The 23,366-nt window shown below is 51.3% G+C and overlaps 9 protein-coding genes across 9 annotated transcripts; 1 reads left to right on the top strand and 8 right to left on the bottom strand.

The window, feature by feature from the left end:
* Window positions 1–248: 248 nt before the first annotated feature.
* Window positions 249–1,336, bottom strand: BO94DRAFT_611392 (uncharacterized protein; the record flags this gene model as incomplete). The annotated part of the gene is made up of 2 exons (XM_025616630.1): window positions 249–1,154; window positions 1,208–1,336. 2 exons carry the CDS (start codon window positions 1,334–1,336, stop codon window positions 384–386), a joined length of 900 nt encoding a protein of 299 aa, XP_025462352.1. The 3' UTR covers window positions 249–383.
* A 1,658-nt stretch (window positions 1,337–2,994) lies between these two features.
* BO94DRAFT_550987 (kinase-like protein) lies at window positions 2,995–4,991 on the top strand (the record flags this gene model as incomplete). Its single annotated transcript, XM_025613518.1, has 4 exons — window positions 2,995–3,302; window positions 3,455–3,722; window positions 3,782–3,923; window positions 4,129–4,991. The coding sequence occupies 4 exons, from the start codon at window positions 2,995–2,997 to the stop codon at window positions 4,989–4,991; spliced, it is 1,581 nt and encodes a 526-aa protein (XP_025462351.1).
* BO94DRAFT_540166 (uncharacterized protein) lies at window positions 4,945–5,905 on the bottom strand. The gene is made up of 2 exons (XM_025612853.1): window positions 5,545–5,905; window positions 4,945–5,473 (listed from the first exon to the last, which is right to left on the bottom strand). The coding sequence occupies exons 1-2, from the start codon at window positions 5,562–5,564 to the stop codon at window positions 5,005–5,007; spliced, it is 489 nt and encodes a 162-aa protein (XP_025462350.1). The 5' UTR covers window positions 5,565–5,905; the 3' UTR covers window positions 4,945–5,004.
* Window positions 5,906–6,586: 681 nt separating this feature from the next.
* Window positions 6,587–8,330, bottom strand: BO94DRAFT_540163 (uncharacterized protein). Its single transcript, XM_025612852.1, has 2 exons — window positions 8,207–8,330; window positions 6,587–8,145 (listed from the first exon to the last, which is right to left on the bottom strand). The coding sequence occupies exons 1-2, from the start codon at window positions 8,226–8,228 to the stop codon at window positions 6,794–6,796; spliced, it is 1,374 nt and encodes a 457-aa protein (XP_025462349.1). The 5' UTR covers window positions 8,229–8,330; the 3' UTR covers window positions 6,587–6,793.
* Window positions 8,331–9,428: 1,098 nt separating this feature from the next.
* BO94DRAFT_540162 (uncharacterized protein) lies at window positions 9,429–10,327 on the bottom strand. Its single transcript, XM_025612851.1, has 3 exons — window positions 10,176–10,327; window positions 9,952–10,111; window positions 9,429–9,901 (listed from the first exon to the last, which is right to left on the bottom strand). The coding sequence occupies exons 1-3, from the start codon at window positions 10,320–10,322 to the stop codon at window positions 9,612–9,614; spliced, it is 597 nt and encodes a 198-aa protein (XP_025462348.1). The 5' UTR covers window positions 10,323–10,327; the 3' UTR covers window positions 9,429–9,611.
* An 880-nt stretch (window positions 10,328–11,207) lies between these two features.
* On the bottom strand, window positions 11,208–15,617 carry BO94DRAFT_540161 (HECT domain protein). The gene is made up of 3 exons (XM_025612850.1): window positions 15,275–15,617; window positions 11,520–15,219; window positions 11,208–11,466 (listed from the first exon to the last, which is right to left on the bottom strand). The coding sequence occupies exons 1-3, from the start codon at window positions 15,475–15,477 to the stop codon at window positions 11,344–11,346; spliced, it is 4,026 nt and encodes a 1,341-aa protein (XP_025462347.1). The 5' UTR covers window positions 15,478–15,617; the 3' UTR covers window positions 11,208–11,343.
* A 138-nt stretch (window positions 15,618–15,755) lies between these two features.
* On the bottom strand, window positions 15,756–18,478 carry BO94DRAFT_300289 (uncharacterized protein). The gene is made up of 2 exons (XM_025606739.1): window positions 16,421–18,478; window positions 15,756–16,361 (listed from the first exon to the last, which is right to left on the bottom strand). Exons 1-2 carry the CDS (start codon window positions 18,095–18,097, stop codon window positions 15,882–15,884), a joined length of 2,157 nt encoding a protein of 718 aa, XP_025462346.1. The 5' UTR covers window positions 18,098–18,478; the 3' UTR covers window positions 15,756–15,881.
* Window positions 18,479–20,386, bottom strand: BO94DRAFT_300388 (NAD(P)-dependent alcohol dehydrogenase). The gene is made up of 2 exons (XM_025606740.1): window positions 19,871–20,386; window positions 18,479–19,811 (listed from the first exon to the last, which is right to left on the bottom strand). The coding sequence occupies exons 1-2, from the start codon at window positions 20,009–20,011 to the stop codon at window positions 18,861–18,863; spliced, it is 1,092 nt and encodes a 363-aa protein (XP_025462345.1). The 5' UTR covers window positions 20,012–20,386; the 3' UTR covers window positions 18,479–18,860.
* A 125-nt stretch (window positions 20,387–20,511) lies between these two features.
* On the bottom strand, window positions 20,512–22,979 carry BO94DRAFT_590608 (uncharacterized protein; the record flags this gene model as incomplete). The annotated part of the gene is made up of 8 exons (XM_025616047.1): window positions 20,512–21,453; window positions 21,504–21,764; window positions 21,827–22,257; window positions 22,308–22,600; window positions 22,649–22,740; window positions 22,795–22,809; window positions 22,867–22,881; window positions 22,932–22,979. 8 exons carry the CDS (start codon window positions 22,977–22,979, stop codon window positions 20,512–20,514), a joined length of 2,097 nt encoding a protein of 698 aa, XP_025462344.1.
* Window positions 22,980–23,366: the final 387 nt, after the last annotated feature.

The following is a 23,366-nucleotide window of genomic DNA, read 5'->3' as shown; positions in this document are numbered from 1 at the left end:
ATCTCGTTTATCTATCATCCTAAAAGGTATAAGATATCTCGGTACTACCTAGATGGACCAGATCAACTTTGTCGAGCAATAGTCAGCCTTGTATCTCAACATGATCCAATCTCAAGTTGTCTAATCTCATGTTCATGCTACAACCTAACAGTATGGAGAGGTTCCTACGTATACTCTCAGACGCAATAAAGCATAAACAAACAAGTACGGAAATCAGAATACGAAGACGTCTCAATTTTCAAATCATAGTTGCAATTCTTATCTGGGTAAACGAGTGCATTCCGACGTTGCTCCACCGCTGTAGGAGGAAAAAAGAACCTAGCCATGTTCATCATAAACCCCACAAGCTCCACACTGAGGTTTCGTCGGATGCCATCTCCGAATCACTTCCACATCTCACTCTCAAGGGTCATTACCACCTCTTGGTGGGTCCACATCACAGTCCCTTGCGCGGGCCCATCATAAGAACACACATCAAGAGCCTTATTCACTTTCCTGAACCTCTTTCGAATATCCTGTTCTCCCGGCCAAGCATCTCTAGGAACATCCTTTTCCGGAAGCGGAAGTTGCCCCAGTCTCGTCAAACAGACATACATCAAATGCAGATCTGGATCAGGAAGGCTCTGATTCTTACGATCCTCGGACCCAATCCGTATGCTGAACCGTATCAGATAATCCGCAAAGACCGGATGCAGACCACAGCACCGGAATCCTTTGAACAGATGCTTAGCTATCATTCTCAGTTGTTTCTTCCAAGGATCAAAGAACTCTTGTAGAATGAGGTCTCGAAAGCATAACAGCACCAATGCCTCCAGAAACTTCTCGGGCCTCGGCATCCTCACCGGATGGCTTTCCTTGGATGGATAATCGCGCACGCATGGTACGTTATCTTCCAGCCGTTGTACCTGACTGGTAAGGATGTAGAACTCATCATCCGGTTGTGGGGCTTCGCGAGGAAGATCGGGGAAAGTCCAACACAGTCGCGACTTTGCAAAGAGATGTACTTCTATCATATGGTCTGACGGGTAGAGGTAGACGCAATCTCCCATGGACTCCCCAGGGGACCTGCTGCGGTTCTGTCTCGTATATTTCGCGTCTGAGAGCGCCTTACTTGCCTTGTGGATCTCTTCATCGGGGATTACCCAGCTGAATCTCTAAGGGACATTAACTAACGTTATTGTATATCTGAATGAAGAGTGATATGTACGTTGAATTGTTCGCCTGCACCCATCAGCTGGAGGATTCCCTCCCCCCAGATACAATTGGGGATACCCGCTTTATCTAGAAGCTTGGTTATGTCAGATTCGTACTGAGAGGTCTTCTGCACGGTGTCCATAGCGTCGAGCTGTAGAGGACAGTGAAGGTTGCTAGAACACTTTGCAGGAAAGAGAGGGATTACTGGCCTTAATATACCCCTCATTCTCATGTCACATGGACCCATTACTGTCGAATATGTCGGAAGAAGAAAGGAATCAACCAGCATTTGTCGGGTAACAACCGAAGTACCTATCATTTCGAGACTCCGTGATGGGTATTGCTTCCTGTTGACCGGCCCAATCATGAACGTCATGTGTCGGAGGTCTCCAATCACATTAGGAATGGCCCTTTTTTTTTTTTCTCACTTCCTATGTAGAGTTGAGCTTTTCGCTCTATGTTATCTGCCCCGGTTCTTTGTGCTCCTCCCCTTTCCCGCCTGCAATATCTCTATTGATCCTTTGCTAACATCCAACATCCTTCCTTTGTTCTCCTCATCTTCCCTCCCCTCATGGAAGCTATCCCCTCAATCAAAGGACAACAATAAATTTCACCTATCTATTTAGGACATCTCCGTACCAATACCCAATCACGGGAAAGCCTCACTTGAATCTTGTGGTTGCCGCTTGATATATCCAAACTATCAAACCCGCACTGCCATTCCCCTACGCGCCATAACATACTCTCTAATCTGCTAGAGAATTTAAACATGGGATCCATCTCTCCGTTGCTATGCTTGAGATTTAGTTTAGCATGTGCACAGATATAGTGCGTATTAGCTTAGTCTCTCATTAATTTCCGAAGCCCAGAATTAACACACGCTAAATTTCAAAAAGTTTTCGAACAAATGTTGCTGTAAAGGAAAGCTATATATCTTCTATACGGTGTATGCGTCTTGCAAGCCGTGGGAATTTCCCACAAAGATGGACACCCATGAAGACAAAGGGAACGTTGTAGCTGCTCAATCATGGGTTCTAATATCATGCTTGGTAGTAGCATATAGAATAATATTGAGAATTTCCTATACCGATAAGGGAGAAAAGGACTTCACTTCTTAGCACCTGAAGATATGCAGTGATCACGTGATGTTTTCGAAGAGCGCAACCGGGATATCAAATTTCCAGTCATATATGCCCGATGGCCGCTATAGTCCCCGGTGAATGCAGGGCGGAATGATGGGTTCAGACTTGTTGATACATCAAACTGTGAGAAGCTAGACTTTAAGGCGAACATGCCATGTTTCAAAGACCGAGTCCATTCCCTCGGATAGAACCTGGTCAGGGGGTATCCCGATCAAATCTATCCCGGCATGTAGAATAGTTTAAGTGAAATGCTTGGTTGGTATAAATGGCGAACGAAGCACGGCCCCTTGAAAGTGATAGAAACGGGTCCAATCACCGTATTGATGTCTTATCGCATGTCAGGCATTGCCTGAGACAAGCAGCAAGCTAAAAGTGTATTTTCATTCAAATTCGATCAATACTGGTAAATACCGCTATACAAATATGAGGAATAAGCTCATGATCCGTTTGGAGATTGATCAACTATGGGAAAATGTGGTAGTTGGGGAATGGAATTCATGTAATGTTTTTCAACCTGCAAGATATAAGTCGCCATTGAGAATTTGATTGAAGGAAGCAGTTCTTTGGACTATGTTCCCAGTCGTTTTCCCCTGCGAGTACCAATTATAGTGTTTAAAGGAGTGTATCGTACTTACTGAGATTCAGAACTCTGGAAAAGATGGCTCAAAGACTGGCCTCGCTGATCAAACACGAGATAAACATCACAGTCCTACTCCTTTGGTCCAATTTTTCCGCCTGTGTAGGACCAATCCTTACCGGATTATATGAGCGATACACAGCTTCCTCAGCCAAGTTAGACTCACCAAATTTGCTGTTGCTGGTAGTCAGGGTTATGGTGGTATCATTCGTATACGCATACGTGTTTGATATTGCACACCAGACCACATCTGTCGCAGAGGATATCATCAATAAGCCCTATCGGCCGATCCCTGCGGGGATGTTGACGATGTCTGGCGCATATAGGAGGTGGATGGGGAGCTGGATAAGCTTTCCCCTAATCGTTTATGCTTTGTCTGGTCCGTGGGCTGCGCTTTACCTCATTTTCTGGGAGGCATGGACATCTTTCTGTTATGTGTGGCCTAAGTTCAATAACCCAGTTATGCGAAACATGTTCACAGCCGTAGGAACTGCACTTCTACTGCGGATGCTGAGCGCGGTGGTTGTTCAGGATATTCCAGGCGCGGATATAAACTGGACACTGGACATGATCGGGTGCTTGTGGATGTCTCTGACTATCCATATCCTGGAATTCCATCTGTGGACGGGGACCGGCACATGAATAGAAGGACGGTTGCCAGTACGTTAACTGCCAGGGAAATTGCTTGGTTGCGTCAGGCTAACTCCCTGTTTCTTTGGATGAGCAGTATCATGTTCCTGGCATGGGGGGTAAGTTTGGATAACAATGAGTCTCATTTCTTGAGGATATGGTTTTTGGATCGTTGCAGTTACTCGGTGCCTTTGCAACGGGATATCGGTTCACGACCCTCGTCTCGGTGGAGGAGAGTAAAAGAACGTATAAGACGTATGATCTGTCGACTGGACTAATCTTGGTGTTGTATCTGTCATATCTTGATCCACTCATTGAGAGTATATTTGTCTGTGCTGACATGGGACGAATGGAGAGAAGCAGCGGAGCATTAATCTTCCAGGTCCGAAATCACGTGCCGATCCCCTTATCGTCAATCAGCTCTCACTGTTGGTTCTATTGACAATCTATCTAATGCAGCTCAATTATGAAGTCACTTGCTCGCATATCAGTAACGAAACACCCTCTCTAACTCACTGCTTTCAGCACACATACCCTCAATGTTATCCAAGCAACAGAGTCCTCCTTCTTCGCCCATGAACACATCCACACCGATAAATGACACCCCGTTTAATCGATATTCCACCCTTCTTGCCATCAAACTCTTTAAACGCACTCGGCAATACTACGGGGGCGTTCTCATGTTAACTGACAAACTATGTGTGAAGTATGGACGCCATGTGCATCTATCTGAAGCCTCCACAATGCGCTTTATAGCCGAGCATACATCCATCCCGGTTCCGAAAGTCTACTGTGCCTTTACTCGTTCTGGGCGGACCTATATCATTATGGAACGAATCAACGGCGATATGATAGGCATGGGCTGGGTAAAACGACCGGAGAAGACCAAAGCCAAGATGCTTTCCCAATTATCCGGGATGATCAGTGAGATGCGAGAACTCAAGCCCCCGGAGGGAATGGGTGTAGCGTCGGTTGACAATGGATCACTATATGACTGCCGCCTACTAAGCCACAGCGAGTCAATACGATTTGGGCCCTTTGACACCGTGCAGGATTTCCATCGCTATCTACGTATGGGCGTAGAAGCCGATACTAGACATGACCCCGAAATCCAGGCCCTCATCGAACAGCATGGCAAGGATTGGCCGTTGGTATTTACACATGGTGACTTGAGCAGTCTAAATATCCTGGCTCGCGATGATGAGGTTGTTGGCATTGTTGACTGGGAAACTGCTGGATGGTATCCCTCGTACTGGGAATATACTACTGCCAGTCAAGTCAATCCGCAGAACTCCTTTTGGATCCATGAAATTGACAAATTTTTGCAACCAATGCCCGAGGAACTCGCCATGGAAGGAATTCGTCAAAAGTACTTCGGAGACCTCTAAGTGATCATTCTAGTTACACAATGGTCTCCTTCTGCTGCATCAAGTCGTATGTCGGAGCCTTTGACATGTTAAAGTTACCCTGACCATCAAACCGGTGTTGGTCTTTCTTTTGCTGACAATAAGTCATGGCGGCGTTGCGTATTGTATCCCACTCAGTGACACTCGTCCCCAGGGCCTTTTTGTCAGCCCGGATCCTTTCCAGCGCCTCTCTTATCCAAGAAATGCAATTCCATCCTGGCTGCCCCCCTCGGACAGGCGTACTGCATAGAATCTCGGTCAAGCGGCTGCTATCCGTCACCTTTCCAATCATGACACGGACAAGCAACATGTTGGTAGGGGCAAGACTACAGGAGCGGTTCTCGAACGACCATTCAAATCCGGGCGCCCCCCCAGCCTTCGGCTTCTCCCTTGCATGGTATAGAACGCCCGTGGTTTTCTCTCCTCCTTCAATCTTGGGCCCAACCATGTGCGCCCAGTGGTATCTAGGCCGGACGAGATATCAGATTTGCCCAATCTATTTCAGAGCGAAGTTCTTTCTGGATCATGTACTCACGTATCCTCCAGTCCTGGCATGGTAGGCGCCCCCCCTCGTGCATAGAGAACAACATACAGGCGGTCTTTGTCGGAGCGCATCGTTCAGGTGTTTTGCAACAAAAGCAGGACCAGACAGATACTGAGGATGCGTGATGGTACGGGATTCGTCACACTTGGTTGACAACCAGGCTCCTTGAAACACTCTATATCTGATGTGTTGCCGCGCACTCGGGACCTCAGGGTAGAAACAAGCGAGAAATGATGAACAGTGCGCTATAAACGAAGATTCCGTTCCTAGGTAGATATAAGATGGAAAGTGACAGGATGCAAGGACAACCCCGGGGGGTTGGCGTCGGACATAGTCCACCTAGGCAGGCAGGCACCTCCAGGCTGCGCCTGCCACATGTGTTACCCCCCTAATGGAAAAGCCCCCGCCTGAAAACCTTAACCGCCGTCTGAATTGACCATCCCACCTTTCCACCCGAACCATAAGGCGCTTAATTCACGCATCAACCCCGGCGCCAAACAAAGAAACCACGAGCCAGTTCCTGAACGATAGGGTATCGACACTTTTTTCTTCGCGCTAGCTAAAACAGACTCTGCTTCGAAAACAGCCCATCGATGCGTGTGATCCCAGCCCGCATGCTGGGTTAGCCGCCAGCCTTGTGATTGTTTAGGCGTCAAGTTCCATAGTCCTATCCCCCTTGTCTGGTTGGAGTGGTAAATACTGGTATTATCTATATTACTTAACAGTATCTTCAAAGGGCCAATAGGAAAATGGAATCTGTGAAATACTCTGGATTAATGACAAGTCTTGGAGCTGGAGACTTTCTGTAGCAGGACCTAACTTGGTATTGCTGGTGCTTCGCAACTCATGGGAATGGGAAGTTGGAGCTGGGATGATAGGAGTTTTGGAGGTTGGTTCTGTACATTCAATCAGTCGTTTATATTTAGTCGCGAAAATTAGGGGCGAAGGTCTGTGGGTTTGGACTTCGATGTGTTTGTTTCGGAGGAACGAGTGAGATGAGCAATAACTACTACCACTGGGTGTAAGGTATAGCAGATTGAATACTTTTAGTGGTGACTTAGATAAGATGACTGTTTATAAGCTCAGTAAGACCGAGACAAGGTTCCTCGTAAAAACCGCGAAGTCTGAGCATTAACAAAACGAGTAGCTCGACGAAATCGAAGGTAAAAAAATCTATATACTTGAATGCAAGCTGGGTATCAAACAAACAATCAAACATTAAGAACAAATCATGAATCAATCAAAACATCGAACTCCGTTTTTTGCTCAACTTCGCCTCATCTGCTGACGACCGTCGTAAACGGAAGAAACTACTTTTCTTGGGTTGCAGGGCCGGTGTGGACGCAGCGGGTCCGGGTGTCTCTGCCAGCAGGGCAAATCGTACGGCTGATTGGCGCCGTGGATCTGGGCCCGGAGACATGTATGGACCTGCTGGTGGGCGAGAGCGGCCATCTTGGTATGGGTAGGTATGATGAGGTTGGTTGGCTGGTCGTAGGGAAAGGGTGGATCCGGCCGGTTGACGGGGTGGTAGTGACGGTGTCTGCATACGCACTTGCTGCTCCTCTTGTCCGTAGAGCATTTGCAGACGGCGGGTCTCGCGGTCGATGTCGGCTTGCCGCTCGGCTCGACGTCTCCGACGCGCTTGTTCTTCTTCTTGGAGGAGCTTCTGGGTGCGTCGTTCTTCTTCGCGTTGTTGTTCGGTTTTTCGGTTGGTAGGGGATGGTTGTTGGGGTTGCTGTTGTGGTTCGGGTCTGGGTTGGACGGCGTTTAATGCCCCGGATGCGGCTGGGAGAGTGGGGAGGGGTTTGCCGTTTGCCTTGGTGGGCGAGGGTGTACTCGACATGTGAGCGGGCTTGGTGACGTGGAATGCGTCTTTCATGGATGCAAAGTATACGTCGCGGATGGTGATTGCGCCGAGGAGGAGCACGACTTCTAGGCCTTTGAAGTCTTCCATCTCGACGCGGTAGAGGTTGGGTTCGTAGAGTGTGAGTTCGCGGAGGCTCTTGAAGATGGATACCGTAATGTCAGGTTCTTTACTTTTCGTTTTGGATTCGGGTAAGGTGGTTGTTTTCCCGGAAAGCAGACAGGTCAGGTCTTTGGACAGTTTGCTGTCTTTGCGCCAGGTGAAGCGGAGTTTGGGCGTTGTGTCAGCCATGGCCGGGTCGGTCTGGGTGCGGTCCAGGGTAGACGCGGATGGCTGCCTGAAACTGTGCTGCGGCATCTCGAAGTTCCATGTTGCGGGGCTGTTCCAGGTCTTCGGCTTGAAGTGCACGGTCACTTGTTGGTCTGGGTTGTAGAGGTTGATGGTGAAGCGTGAGGGGAGGATAGGCTCAGGAGGGGGCGCGACACCACCATTCTGTCGGATAGATTCCGCGGAGAGACTGGGCTGGGTCCATTCGGGAATAATCAGGACCTCGCCGAAGAGGATGTCGGAGACATAGGGATCGTAAAGAGCGGAGGCGTAGCGGTTATGAGAGGAGGGAGAGGAGGGATCCGGATAGCGGAGGGAGTAGGCGGGTTCCGGTTCGTTCCCGTGCTGGCAGAGGTAGACGGACCACAGCTGGGATTGCTTGTTGTGTTTGAGGTAGAAGGCTGCTGGAGTTAGCGGAGGTGCATCCAGGAGTGGAGTGGGGGAGGGGAAGGAGAGACATACTGGGGAGGTTCTCGTCTAGCATCTTTAATTCTGGGAAGGGATGGAATGATTCGACGGAACTCTCTGCACGACCCGTGGTCCGAATGCCATTGGGCTCGTCTTATAACATGGATTGCGAGGCGAGATTGAAGAGAGAGAGAGAGAGAGAGAGAGAGAGAGAGAAATGAACGACGAAAGAAAGGCCGATGTCCACGAATCGGTGCCTCAGGCGGTCCGGGGCAATGCCCCACCGCTATAAATAACCAGGTACTGCCCGGTATTGCCGTGTGCCTTGGCAGGCATTTCTGCTGGGCGCGGCCCATCGCGGTACGGGAAAGAACGGGAACGCGTATCATAGGCAGCCATGAATGGTATGCAGACGACCCTGAAGGGGTCCCAATCATCGTAGGCACCGGGATTCCACTCGCATGACGAAACTGTCGATCTCCGGAGTATCGTATAGTCGGTCAATCGGCACTGCCTCTTCATCGACTTTCAGATCCTGATCTTGCGGTAGGCAATTAATATTGTGGGGTAAGTTTCATCTCTTCTGGCAAAAGTAAGCCTTGCAGGCAGATATGTTTTGGCCTTGATAAGCAAGGGGAAAATCTCCCATGACCTCATGCGAGGCTTGCTATTGATCGGTGATCCGGGCGTGTAATCAACAGCAGGCCCCGTGCAAGGCACAGCAATCCACTCTAGACAGCAGCATTCGGGGTTAATTGGACTCGTCTTCGCTTCGTCTGTCCAAGACAGGTTACTAGACCCCAGCACCGCGATAAGGTGCGAGTCCTTGCTGGGGTGCCTACAGTCCGTTAGCCAAGAAAATACGCTGACGTACCTCGATGCTGATTGACGCGGGGACAGTTGGTTCGTTTTGGGATTCGAGGTTTCGGATGCACGTAGGTTTGCTGGTTGGCCCGGGTGACGTGGATCTACCACTGGAAGGTTTGGTGGTAAACCTAATGGTGAATGGTGGCGGATGGCCTGTTGTGAGACTGGTCGATAAATGATGCATGTAGGTATCGTACGTGGGATAATGGACTCGGTGGACCATGGCTGGTGGTGATGTGGTACAGCAGGCAGTGCCGATTCACCTCTCGAGATCTATCCTCAACTGATTACTGACTGAATCGAATCGTATCCCAGGTGCTCAGTCAAGTTCGGTGAGCTGCAACTCAGTGATCGCAGAAAGGCGATGCTACGTTCTTATAGTAGAGTTGGCAATGACAATCCATTCACCCTTTGCCTTCTCGGGTCCAGCTACAGATAACGGCCATTGTTCGCTGTGGATAAAGCGCTGGACACAACAAAGAACCGTGCTGCATCAGCTGTGTTCTTGAGGTATGAGATCTTTGATCTATATCGCCCTTTATATGTCCCCCGCGTCTCATTCTATACTCTACAAAGAACCACCACAATGGATCTATACCCGGGTGCCGTTCACTTCTTTACCCTCCGGGACCTTGGCCGCCTCACGCTCCGCAATACTCAACTGCAAGCCCTGGTCGTCCCAGCCCTGCGTTCCAATCTTGTATAGCGTCTTCTGCTGCTCGCGGTCCGACATGGGTCCAGACTTCCCACGCCGTTGGCGCGATTCAAGGGTCTCCACCAAGGTGGCATTGTCTCCGTCCAACTCGTAACCCTCGAGGTCATCTGTGTGAACCTCCTTTGTGAACTCATACGTCCGGTACTCGGTGTTCACCCAACCGGTTCCTGTTTCATCAGCCTTTATCCACGACATCGACACCATCTCAACCACCTACCCTGGTACTGGCTGCTGTCCTCCCAATCCTCGGTGAAGTAATGCAGGAAACCTCCGTGGGTAACAATCACAATCTCCTTCTCCGGTCTAGCCTTCAGCCAGCGGCGAGCTGCCCGCGCCCGCTCTTTGATGGCTTTGTGGGTAGGTGCGTATTTGCCTTGCTACAGGTACACACAAACATCAGCTCATTCCCTGCTCCCTGGCTGGAAATTGAGCACCACCCACCTTGTTGTTCCACCCCTCATGCACTAGCCCCAAGTCAATCGGGACGTTGTTCTCCTCCATCTCCTTGCGCAGCACTTCCGGGTCGCTTCCCGTGTCGCACGCCACATCACTCGTCTCCTGGACATCAGGAAGGGCGATCAACTTCATATCGGGGTGCGTCTGGAAGACCGGTTCGAAGCTCTGCAGAGCTGTGTAGATGGTGCGACGGAGTGGGGATGCCGTGACTAGGTCGATCTGAGCGTGGCGAGGGAACTTTTCGCGGAGTTGACGACATTGTTCGTTGCCGAGATTAGTGAGGAGGGGATCATGGATGACATGGTTGGCGACGTTCAGGTTGTGGACGCCCTGGGCGAGGTTAGCGATCGCATCGAACGAGGAAATCCGCTGGTAGTAGGCGTGCCTGGGCGTGGCGGACGCAGTGGATGATAGGGGGCATTTTGGTGGCGTCTGTGGATGGCGGGAGGTTAGCTGGAGGAAGGAGGAAGGAGAGAGGGGTCAGGGCCGATGGAGCAGAACGTGGGGTAGCGGGGCTAGCGATTAGTAGCAGCTTGCAGACCTTTAGCGTCGAGCGGGAATCCGTGCACGGGTATCTGGAAGGGAATGATGCCTGGCAGTGAACGGAGTAGATAGATAGTAGTGAAGGAGAGACCGGTTGGTTTATATGGGGCGCGCGACGAAGGGCCGTGGATGGCCTCTGCCAATCCAAGCGGACCACAGCGCACCGTGTCGCCCAACCATGACTCAACCGTGCGAGGCCATCCGGCGCAGTGATGTCCGGATTTCCTGCCCAGCCCCGAGTTGCCGGGTCAGCGAGTGGATCACATGGAGCGCAGAGATTTTCGACAGGGGATGGGGGGACGCCGACAACGTGAAATGGAGATACGAGGACAGGCAGGAATTAGAAGTTGAAGGTCGGCACCAGCGGCGTGGCTGCTCCCAACGGCTTCCCGGCAAGTGGCCCGACCGGCTCCGCGCCAGGCAACTCGGGCGAGCCCATTACCACAACAGAACAAGACCTCGTCCGATGACTACTATATCGAGTGGTCGTTGCCACGCTAAGATTCTCACTATCTATGGATAACAATGGGGTATGAAGTACGACATATACACCAGGGATCCACTCAAAAAAAAAACATCCAATCCCGTTCCATGCAAACCAATCCCGAAATCAAGCAACGCCAAATCCCCGCGCGTTCTCCAACGCCTTGCTCAGCTTTTCTTCCATCACACTACGCGATGAATATTCGGGCAACAGCAGCCGGCCGAAACAGGTCAGACTGGTGGGAAGGCGCTGCGAGAGTTAGTAACATTCCCCAGCTCATTCAAGAACTACCGGTCACTTACAGCATCCCCAACCCCGTTTTTCTGGATCACAAACATGATACTCGCAATCCCATTGACTGGAACCCGATCGCTGGCCGTGACAAACTCCAGCAGCTGCGCCTTCTTCTCGGCCGGGTAGTGCCGGACAATACTCCAGAAGTCCCGGATCACCTGGTGACTCGGTCCGAACCCACCCTCGTAGCGAGTGTGACGCTCCAGCTCGCGAATATCGATTGTCTGGATCCCCTCGACCACCGTCTTTAATGCCTCTGGGGTGAAAATTGACAGCGCCGTTCGGTCTATGCACGTGTAGAATCCCTGCGCAAACGCCTCGAATTGCGGACGGATGGACTTGTCCGTCAGCCAGAAGACATAATCCTTGACAAATTCGGACCGATTGTTGTTAGTCACAAGGCAGGCCTCATCGCCCGGGGGGGTCGGTGACTGGACAGGTACCAGCGTATCGGTGGCTTTCGTAGTGTCCCCGTACGACCCCGCGGTCTCAGCCGCCATCGAAGACGGGGGGCTCAAGTTGACGTGATCGGTATAATGGCGGACCTCCGACCATGGTGGTGAGAACCCTAGGGACCGGGATCCGCTGAGGCCACGGCCTGGCGTGGATGTAGCAGGCCATGGGGCATCTCGGTCGACTTTCTGCATGTCTACCGTCTCAACTAGGCCGAAGGCCTCGAAGCTGAACTCGTAGGTCCGCATGAAAATGTCGCCCACGTCACCGTCCTCCCAAGTGAGGAGATCCCCCAGTCCCTTGGTGAGTTCGGGCCATCCGTCTCGGATGTGCTCCAGATGTTTCACCTTGAGCCCGAGTAGCTTGCGGTAAAACGCCGTGGGAAAGTTCACCGGAAGGGTGAGCCCGTTGTAAACCGCCAAGGACATTAACAATCCGAGCAGCTCAAACTTGTACAGAGGTTCCAATGAACAGGGCTGGAACCATGACATCCGCGTCCGCGCATCCGTCGTAAACATGCCAAAGGACGAATCCAATGCTTCTCCCATTACGACTCGGAAAAACTCTTGCTGGACACCACCATGATCCAGGCCCTCCTCTCCCTCGTCCATCCCCATTTGCACTTTCAACGGCCGCATGAGTTCCCGTCTCTCACGTCGCCACAGCTGATTGAGTGCATCCGTCAGTAGACTGTCGCGGCGGACCACAAGAACCAGATACGTCGACATAGACGTCTTCAACTGTGCAAGCAGGCCAACGTCGTCTTGGACCCGAATCGGCCCAAACGCGGTCTGTGTCACGTGTCTGGTCGTCGTCATGGCGGCTTCGTAGTACTTGGACATGGCGGCATAATTGAGGGCACGGAAGTATATCACCAATGCCGACGGCGGGAATAGAAAGGGGTAGGAGAGTAAATGCAGTGTCTTGTTACTGGGCCCGCTTTCAATCCACTCCACAGGCATGTCCAAGGGCTCTAGCCGATCGGAGAGAAATGGCGTCTGAAAGTCCTCTGGAATCAGACCTAGACGGTCGCGCTCCTTATACAGTGTGGATAGAATCCGCACCGCTGCTCCGGCTGAGCTACATCGCGATAGCTCCGCGCTGCCATCCCATTCCTTGAGGAGAAGCGTCCGGAGCCATTCGGTAATAAAGGCTGGTGCGCCAGGAGGGGGAGTCGTATTCGGGTCGCTGATGGTAGCTGTCATTGCACCGTAATGCTCGCTGAGGTTGTTCACGATGATGTCCAGAACGTTGTTCTTACGTTGTGGTAGGTCTCGCGAGTACACCGGCCGGGCCTTGGAGATTTCGTGGTACGCCAATCGTGCGCCAATACCGCGCACCAGGCGACCTAGAAGTCGTAGCGCTAACTCATGCTCAAGCATATCGGTGGTTTCGACTATCAGACGGGCCCTAGCGACAGAGAGCTTTTTCATATCCGAGCTTGAGGCGACTCCTCCAGCCGCACGCATTCGGAGAATTGTTCGCCACGTGGATGCATCAATCTCGGGGAGCGAGCTGGCCAAGGCAAACATAGCGACGGTTGCGATATCTGCTGCACTTGAATCAGTGAGCTGCTCACTGCTTCCAGAATCCGATCGACGAATGATGGGCGTGGTGGATGTGGCACTCGAGTTCTGGGATGACCGGCGGGCAGGTTTTCCTGGCATCGAAAGCTCTTTGGGTGGGACGAACATCGCTTCCGTTGCGCTCCAGAGACTGTGGAAGACAATGTCCCGGGGGCAGGTACGGAGCAGTTTATGGAGCGATGGTTGTAGCTGTGCAAGGTCAAGATTGGGTCGGTTATGATCCTCGTTCGTTTCGGACGGTCCGGCCGTATTCTGTCGGAACGAAAGAAGAAGTTGTTTGGTATTACTCAACGCGTAAAAAGTGCTTTGCGCAATAAAGGTAAACACTTGACGCTGGCGGGGAGTTGCGAAGCGCCACTCCGACTCTTCAAAGCTACCGGTGGATTCCATGTAGGTCAGCTCATCCCTCCACCGTTCAGCCTCGTCTTCGGAAACAACCATCATTTGCATCATCCCATCAATTATCTCACCCGTGAGATGGGTCAATGACTGGATGGCCGAGATGGTTCGTTTCCGACTGGAACTTCGACGCTTCGGTTTGCTGTCACTAGGGGACTGGGCCTCAAGAGGAAGCTGATCGTCGCTGGGGGGCTCGGTCTTCTTGGGGCCGTCGAGTAGGACGTTATTCAGATACTTCGCCCCATCCCATGAAACACGCCGCCCCTTCTTCTGCTTCTCTTGCGAAGGAACGCAAATTCCGTCACCCGTTCTACCCCGGTGCTTTTGCGGACGATGTCGTAATGCCGGCGGAGAAGGCACATTGTGTAGTTCATCGCCACTGACGTGCGTATTGACGGTCAGCTTGCGAGCGGGTTTCAACTCCTGATAGGATTTCTCCTCTGAGCTCGCGCGGGGATTCTGGCGCCACTGATCCACCTCCGTAAGCGACAGTCGTTTGACCCGTTGATTCGGAAGCCTCAACTCCAACGCGGTAGTCTGACCATTTACATGGCGCGATGAAGGGGTATGGGGAGCACCACCTGTGGGTATGATATGCTGCGGTGTCCGCTGTCGGGTTAATTGTGGCCGTGCTTTATCCGAATAGGGCTGTGTCCCGTCGCGCGCAGGTTTTGGTGATCGAGTTTCAGGACGAATGTCTAAGCGACCTGGATCCGGACCAAGTGTATTTGGCGACCGTCGTAGAGGCAGCCATTCAATCATCCGGAGAGATAGGGTATCGAACAAGTTCTGAGTGAACGACTTCGGGTCTTTCAGTCGCTGCGTTTCAGGTGCGTCCTCTTCCACAATGACCAGCTCCTGATCCTGAGATCCCAAACCAGGAGATGGACTCCTCCCATTTCGGTCGTTCGAGCTTGGTGATCCTATATCCCGAGCCGGTGAAGACCGGGACACCTCATCAGTACCAGTATGACCCACTTCCTTTGACTCTGTACGTTCTCGCGCGGAATCGTTCGAAGGCAAGGCACGATTTCGACGTTTTGATCGACGTTGATTGTCATGGGGTGAAAGCTCGTAGGGGACCCGGGAGAGATTGCGACAAAGACCATCCTCCGCATTATCCAAACTAGCCAAGTAGCAAGCCAGCGTGCGGGCGCTCAGCTCCGTATATCGACGAAATGGGCCGTCTGTGACGCGTTTCCGGTAACTGGCGCAGGTGGGTGTCTGGCAGCCAGGATCCTGACATCCGTAGAGGAGTTGATTCTTGTACCTAAAAATATCCCGTCAGCGGCTCAGCACAGGTATGGCGTCATGGAAAGACTGACCTGCGGACCAGAAGGTTGAACTGACGACGTCGTTCATCTCTACACCATAATAGTACTTGAGCAGGGTCGGAGACATCTATCGTATTCTGGGCGATCACGTCGGGCGCATTAGGGGGCAGTTTGGAACGGTGGAACTGGGGCCTGTCGATGCCACCACGCGAAACCTCGTACGAGCTCACGGAAGCTCCGCGGAGCCTGGTCATCTTGACAGACTGCGGAGCATGCCGCAGCTACCGGATCAGAGTACCGATTTGAGAGGCTCGCTCCCTGAGTAGATCTGCGCAGTTGGTTCAGGGGGGAGAAATTGTAGGCGGTGGTGACGATGTGACTTGTTGATTCTGGGGTCCGGCCTAGGGAGGGACAGGCCAGGCTGATATCACTCACGCCCGTCGGAGGGGGCCTCAGGCGCCAAGACCCGGTCGGGTGCTAAGTCAGTCGGCAGGAACAACTACATTACCGGATAAGGATAAGGAGCGGGCTAGTCCGAATACGGTGTACATTAAGGGTCAGGATTCTAAAATGCAACACTCCCGGACAGGATCCCCCCTATATCTCACTCTGTACGCTGGCCACTGTGTATATATGCCTGTCTTTCCCCTTGATCTCATCAGGTTAACCGGACAATAGTTCGTGTGTTCGTCCATCCTGTGAAAAACTGTGCTATGCACGGCACTACCGGGAGGGATAGTTCGCCGGTAAAGCAAGGGGGCCAACCCTCCATTGCAAACGCCTGCAAATAGACTTTGAGATAGGGCAGGGGACTCATGGCAAACTCGCTCATGGATGACAGCAGAGACTGATCCTCCTGGTGTTTATTGGCTACTGTGGCGATTCGGTACCATGTCTCTCTCAGCCTATCACTTGGAACCACACTGTAGATGATATGATCACCATCATTATCTAAAGCCGCTTTGATGGTTTTCTGCGGGTTTCCACCAAAGAGTTGTCGTAGAGCTCCTTGGTCAAAGGTTAGGCCCGCTTTCGCAGCCTCGCAGATCATCCAAACTAGAGGGATTAGACTAAGATTCCCACCTTTTTCGCCGGCTACTGGGAGGTTGTTGGCCGAGTATGCAATCCCTCCGATGTCCTAAGTATTGTGATTAGTGTCTGAACCAGGTGAACTATTATAAAAGGTAAGGTTCTCACAGCATGACTACCTGAAAACCAGAGTTGCTCAACGTCCTGTATGCCTTCAAACATCGGTTCTCCAACGAGGATCGGGTGCAGGGCAATTCGTCGTTCGTCCAGTGCTACTGCATGGCGAACTATAAGAGCAGGATGGGAAATTTCCGAGGGAAGATTGCGATGCCGCCCCCAACTAGTGTGAAAGGTCAACCTAACTCCTAGGTCCGATGTGGCCATAGCCGTATCGAATAAGCCCAGGAATGTAACCCTGTCTGTTAGCTCAGAGTACTTCGTGCGCATTTTATTTATGCGAAGTAGCGATGATGCAGTATCTTCGTATTCCCACTCGTCGCCGCCCTCGCCACCTATGACAGCACGGTACCAGTCCTCATATATATCCCAGATGCGTTCCGGGTGATTGGAAACATATGAAACTTGGAAAATTCCCACGTTGTCAACAATCTGTGCAAGGACTTGTGCCGCAAAGGCTCCGCTGGCAAATCCGAAGATAAAAATATCATACTTGTCGCTATATTTTCTCGCCAACCACTTGATAAAAGGGGTTAGCCTTGCCGGAAACGTGGCTGCTATGAGGGGACTGATGTAGCTAACTTGGTATGCCCTCATCACGCATAGTTGAACATGTTCACTGCCACTGCCACCGACCTCCCCATAATAGCAGTTTTGTAAGTCATCTGTGTCACCTACCAATTCATGGATGAGCTGAATGTTAGAGCGGGTTCCGGTTTTAAAATTCTGGCTGTTGTCACCGTCCAAGCATAGAATCAGATTCCTGTTCTGCCTCCTCATTCTTGGCAACTCGACATATTCTCTTGTCATCGTTTTTTCGGCATAGATCGTAGTGGACCTGGTGTAGTACAGCTGACTCAAGTGGATGTTTCTTTCCAAACTGGGATGGACCCTCAGAAACTGGCTATGCCCGCCGGGCTTTTGTCTGAGCTTTACACCAACTGGTTTCGGAAAAAAGGAGTTCGACGCATCCCGGCACTCTAGAGCCAGGATGTCAACACCAGGTGTCCATGTATCCGCTTCTTGTACGTCCACATCCGGGGCTCTCAGTAGAGGCAAATCAAGTCTTATACCTCTATTGGTCACCGAAAATGGCATGGTTGCCTTGGAGAATTTGAAAGGGATTATATTTCCCGAGTTCCTGAAGTCCATCGGGGATCGAGCAAGCAGGCCACTCGGGTGGTCCATCGAAACAGCGGAGTTCTCCCACGCAAAGAGTGTTTGATCGTCTGAGTCCTTCATGATCTCCTCCTGCAGTCTTATGAAGGCCTTATCACCCTCTCCGTACAACAATGGCATGCTAACGTCAAAAATGCCCATCAGGCAATAGGCGATGTCTTCACGTTTCGTGGTTACTCGGCCAGAGGCCCATGACATCTTTTTCGCAATGCTAAACCTTTGCAGGTGCGAATCCCCCTGCAGTACGGACTCATCAATAAGCGTTATCTCCGATATCAATGCACTGAGGCTCTTCCTGCACCCTATTTCAGTCCAATTCTTGGCAAGAAACATGACATCAGAGGGTGCGATCAGCTCTTGGAGTGTCCAACCGCGTTCGAACCACCGACTTCGCTTCATATTGACATATAGCTGCTCCCGATCGGCACTCGGCGAAACATCATTCAGGTAAGCATAACATTTGCCCGCCCGTTTATACCAACGAAACATCTAGTTGATGGCTTCTGACAGCTCCGCGCTGCTGTCTTTATTGATACAACAAGTGTCTATCCAGGCATACTCGAAATGATTTGCGACTTTTTCGCAGAAGCGCCTGACCTTCTGGTAGCCTTTGGTCTTCTTCTTTTCATCATTATGCAGATAGGGAATATCTTGAAATGTGATTTCATCATCGCCCCATCTGTGCGAGAGAATCGCATAGTGTATCTCTCCGCTTTCAATCTGTTCCTTGTCGACCTCTACAAGTTCCAGCATTGGAGCTCTCGTGCGAAGAAGGCGCATATCCTGGGGGCACTTGGAAGGCGAAGAGAAGGACCGACATAAATGGCAGATGGCTGAGGGCCAGACACTGTGGTGAGTGGAGCTGTGAGGAAAACGCACGCGTTCAGCTCGCGGGGCTTGTTGGGTTGACGTGTCTGACAGCCCTCCTGCCTGCGCTAAACGCAAGCCGCATGGCGCCGAAAAAGCAGAACTGCCCCCCCACCTCTGCTTCTCCATCAAGCTGGTTATAGAGCACCCTGTAATCCGCGGTGTAAGATTGACCATCTGTGTCGATTCTTTCCAAGCTACTCGGATTAATCAGGACAGTGGGACTAAGAAGTATCGAGAATATCGCACCGTGGGCTCAGCGACAGCTTTGAGACCCAATAGAATTCGATGACGATGAGAACATTGTTAAGGAAGAGGAAGAGGGAAAGCCCGCCGAAGAGAAATCACCAAAGAAATCAGGTGACTACCAGGTGACCATCCCTGCCTACCGAGCATCCTTGGGTCCCTCAATCAACATCTTAATGCCATCACCCCTCCTCGCCGCTTCCCACGCCTCCGTCGCCTTCTCAAAGGGAAAGACCGTCGAGATCAAGCTCCCCAGTTGCAACCTCCCTCGACCCACAAACGAGATACCCAAATCAAAGTCCCCCGGGCCATATCGATAGCACCCCTTCGCCACAACCTCCTTCTCACACATCTCCGAGATAGGGAACTCAATCTTGCGCTTCCCCATCCCAGCTTGAACATATGTCCCTCCCTTTCTCAAAGCAAAAATCGCTGTCTGAACCGACGCCTCAGCCCCCGACGCATCAATCACAACATCTGCCCCATCCCCAAGATCATTCTCTCTCACAATCCGCGCCGCATTATCCTCCACAATTAGCTTCCCATCCGGTATAATCTGCCTCGCAACCTCCCTCCCCACAAAATCCCTCGAGAAAACCAACTTATGCTTCATAATATCCACCGACACCACAACCCTCGCCCCAAACTCCCTCGCCACAGCCGCACAAAGCATCCCCACAGTCCCGGCCCCAAACACCACGACGCTCTGCCCGGGCTTCACATCAGCTAACCTCACCGCATGAATCCCCACAGCCAGTGGCTCTAGCAAAACTGCTTCACTCAACCTCACATTATCCGAGATCTTGTAGCAGAAATCCGCAGGCAACATGAAATACTTGGTAAGGGTCCCATGGACGACAGGCGGGTCCGCAGCGAACTTCATCTCCGGACAGAGGTTGTACCGACCGGATTTGCACTGATTGCAGTGTCGACAGGGATAACCGGGTTCGATTGCCACTCTGTCTCCGGGAACGAGAGACGTGACTGCGGACCCGACGGCGTGGATGGTCCCTGACGCTTCGTGGCCCATGGTTAGCGGCTGGGTTGGGGATACGTAGGTGCGGATTCCCCCGTGGAGCCAGAAGTGGACCTGGTCGCAGGTATTAGTTTGGATGAGATGGGTTAATTAGTGGTCTGGGGAATACGAACATCGCTCCCGCAAACGCCAGTATAGGCGATGCGAACAATCACATCGTGGGGATTGTTAAGTGTGGGGATCGGCCGGTCTTCGAAGCGGGCGTCGAGTGGGCCATACAGAAGACATGAGGGGTTGGTGGCTGTTGCGTCCATGATGATGATGATGATAATGATGATGATGATGATGATGATATTTGTAGTGAACGATCAATCTGGGTAACGCTATAGTAGGATGCTAATGGTTATCTCTAATCAATTGCGTTGTATCCTAGCAGAAACAATCCGATGAGTATTAACAAGCCGAAAGGGGAAGGAGCAGATAAAAGGGGAAAGTGCAGGAGACAGATGGACCACCTGGTTCTCAGTATTTGTACGATAACTGGCACACTCATGCTGGATCGGTAACATGATGGTGTCAGAGCGGAAATCCGACCCGGTCAACGGTCGACCGTGCCCCGATAGTCCACCACGTACAAAATTCTCTAGACAACTTTTAGATTGAACGCTTTCTTCTCTTCAATTTTCTGCCTTCCCTTCGCACCAAAATGACTTCAGTATGCTAAAAGACAGGTTCATCCGTGTGCATCCTTTTTTTTTAAAAAAAAAAAAGGTAGCTAAGTAAGGTAATCAAGAAGTTACCTAGCTAAACAAGATCAGCTGGCTTCCAAACTCGGATCCATGGGCATCGCCCAATCCTCCGCAATATCCGCAGCAAAAGCCGTTCCCGAGACATAATCAAACGATTCCACTTCATCGGTGATGGGGAAGCCCTGAAGGCCTTCAAAGATATCTTTATTCCACGAGGTGGCATCAAAGAACATCTGAAGGGAAGGGTCAACGGGAAGCATGGCTTGTCGCATACCCGCTGCATCATGAATGGTTGGTAATTGCGCAGCATCAGCGTCATACATTGCCGAAGCTTCCGCCCCGGGGGTGGGCGTGGCTTGTGATTGATCTCGGATCCGGTCGAGGACTTCCAGACATCGTGCTGCGGCTTGGTTTGCTTGACTGAGATTGGCGAGACAGTCGCGGGCTCGGGAGATGGAGAAGAGCCAGAGCTCTTGGTTGGCTGCGGCTAGGTTGGTGTCTAGGGGTTGATGTGGGCGGAGGTAGTGGATGCTGAGAACGACGGAGGCTTGGAAGAGAAAGTATGTCGCGTACCAGGTTAGACCGTTGTGAAGGGTATCTGGGTAGTCGATGCAGAAGGTGGTTATGTCCTGGATGCATTCGATGGCGGCGTAGTGACACATGTTTTGGGCTTCTTCGGTGTCGGAAGGAGAGATGCAGAGGCGGTGGGTTCCCCACCATAGCATCATGCGTAGGTTTTGCTCTTTCCATCCTACTACTGCTCGGGGTCCGCGAAACCAGGTTGGGACATCGTGTGCGGTGAAGTAGACCGGTAGGGATAGTCGCCATGCTTTGAGTTGATGATCGAGCGAGCGCGAGACTTTCAGGTTTAGATCTTTCTTTGGGGCTGCTATCACGTTGAGGTAGACCATGTTTCCGGTACGTGCTAATCGAGCTAGTGCGATGATGGCGGAGTAGGTTGTTGGAATGTCTACAGCATCGGGGAGCGTGGAATCCAGCCTACATCCCTGGGAATGGAGTTAGTAGGCTTTTTGTAACTCTGGGAAATGGCTATTACCGAATCCTCAATGTTTTGTGGAAGCCGGGTTTCGATGAAGCAGTCTGATGACATGAGAGGCCTCCCTGTTGTCAGGCTGAATCCACTATCGAACGAATATAGAATCCACCATACAGCCCTTCGTCTTTCATTCGCTAGAGTATCTCCCGTTGTTTCTATAGGCGGTTCGCGGTGCAGTCCAAGTCCTAGGGCCATTCGATATGCGATTCCGATGAAGTTGTACCCTGTATTTGGCCGATCCCGTTTCTGGAGGAAGTTCCCCTGAGAGACATAATGTTAGAAAGTAGTCATGGGACATGTAAGGCTCGGATGAGTGGACTAACCATCAAAAGGAAGGCTTGAACCGTGAGAAGTGACCCTGATTCCAGCAGATGTATTGACATGCGGGATCGTGCAGCCATGTAATATTTGGATTGCTCAACCTTCGAGCCACCAGAGAGTGTCCAGTCTCCGATTGCCAGAACAAGGTAGAATATCATGTGCCAAGTAGAGCCGTCCGGAATATGATCTCTGTTTCGGTATTTCTGTCTGAAAATCCACTCATGCAGAATGGGAAACGATGAATTATAACATACGAAGTAGGCATCGATGAGACGATCCAGGAGGGCGGTATTGCCCAGCTCTGCTGACAAAGAAGGACTTTCTATGTGGTGCAAATCTGCAGGAAGTCGTTCTCTCCGTGCAGCCTGGGGAGTAGTGTGCTCGGGGAGCAAATCCGAGATGGTCTTCAGTATACAGGACCCAGAGCTGTTTCCTGAAGTAGTATGGTTAGACTAGTTTGTACCAGAAGTTCTGCTTGCCTACCTAGGTAACCGGATTCCGATCTCCCTGTTGGAAGTGATGCCATTCCGTCGAGAGACCTATCAGGAAGATGAGTTGAGGACGATGGAGTTTCATTCCATTCAAAGTTTCCTGAAGGGGTAGGGCTTCCCCTTGTTGGGTCCAGGCTCGGTAGCGCAGGGCCTGGTTCATTGTCATTGCTTCCTTCGTCGGACGCTGACAATGTCTTCACTGCTTCTCCGATATCGACATTCGGATTTAATCTGTGGATGAGGGCGACCAGATTTGCGCAAAGCCGCTCTTTTTCATCGAGGTTTCTACTATTGTTGGAAAAGCAGTCATGGCATAGAAAGAGTTACACTTACTTCCGAGTCAAAGGGGTACGTGACGGTACGCGGTCGAAGCGACATCGTTTCTTGGTGCGAGAGCAGTATGAGCATGGAGCAGCACCCGAGCACTAGCCGATTGTTAATACTGAAGGATATAGTGAATTAATTGATTTAGGAACTACCTTGCTCTTTCGTTTCTGGAACGTGCATGGGCCTGATTAGCAGCAGTCATCCGACATCCGGCTCACTCTTACCCGGCATTCTGCACACTGCTTGCCATCAATTCTCTGCCAGCTTGCTGCGTACGCGGGGGACTTACTGCACGAAGCTCCGGTGGGCCTGACTTTCTGTTCGACTGCTTTGCCATGACGGGCTATTAGTCTGGGGTAGAAAATGAGGGTCAAGATAAGGTTATTTTCAGGTGATTATGATGGTCGGCCCACTGTCATCCGGAGCCCCGCTGAATCCATGACACATTGGTTATGGCCGCATTCGCCACCTGGCAATGGTGAACAATTGATGCTCTACCTATATAGTAAGTAGTAGGAGTTGATGCGATCAGTAATGCCGATAGCGATGATGCCGGGAAAAATCTTACCAACCAAATGGAATCCTTCTTTCGTTTCCCCCATCAGCGGATTGTCTCTGCTGATTAATGGTCCGGGTTCTGACAAGCGCCAAATTCTTAACTTCATCTTCATTAATGCAGCCCTTCATACAGGTGGCTATAACACATATCAAATCAGTCAGGATT

This window comes from Aspergillus sclerotioniger (genome assembly GCF_003184525.1).
Source record: "Aspergillus sclerotioniger CBS 115572 chromosome Unknown BO94scaffold_43, whole genome shotgun sequence".
In the NCBI taxonomy this organism is placed as follows: domain Eukaryota; kingdom Fungi; phylum Ascomycota; class Eurotiomycetes; order Eurotiales; family Aspergillaceae; genus Aspergillus; species Aspergillus sclerotioniger.
This window is presented reverse-complemented; position numbering and strand designations above follow the sequence as displayed.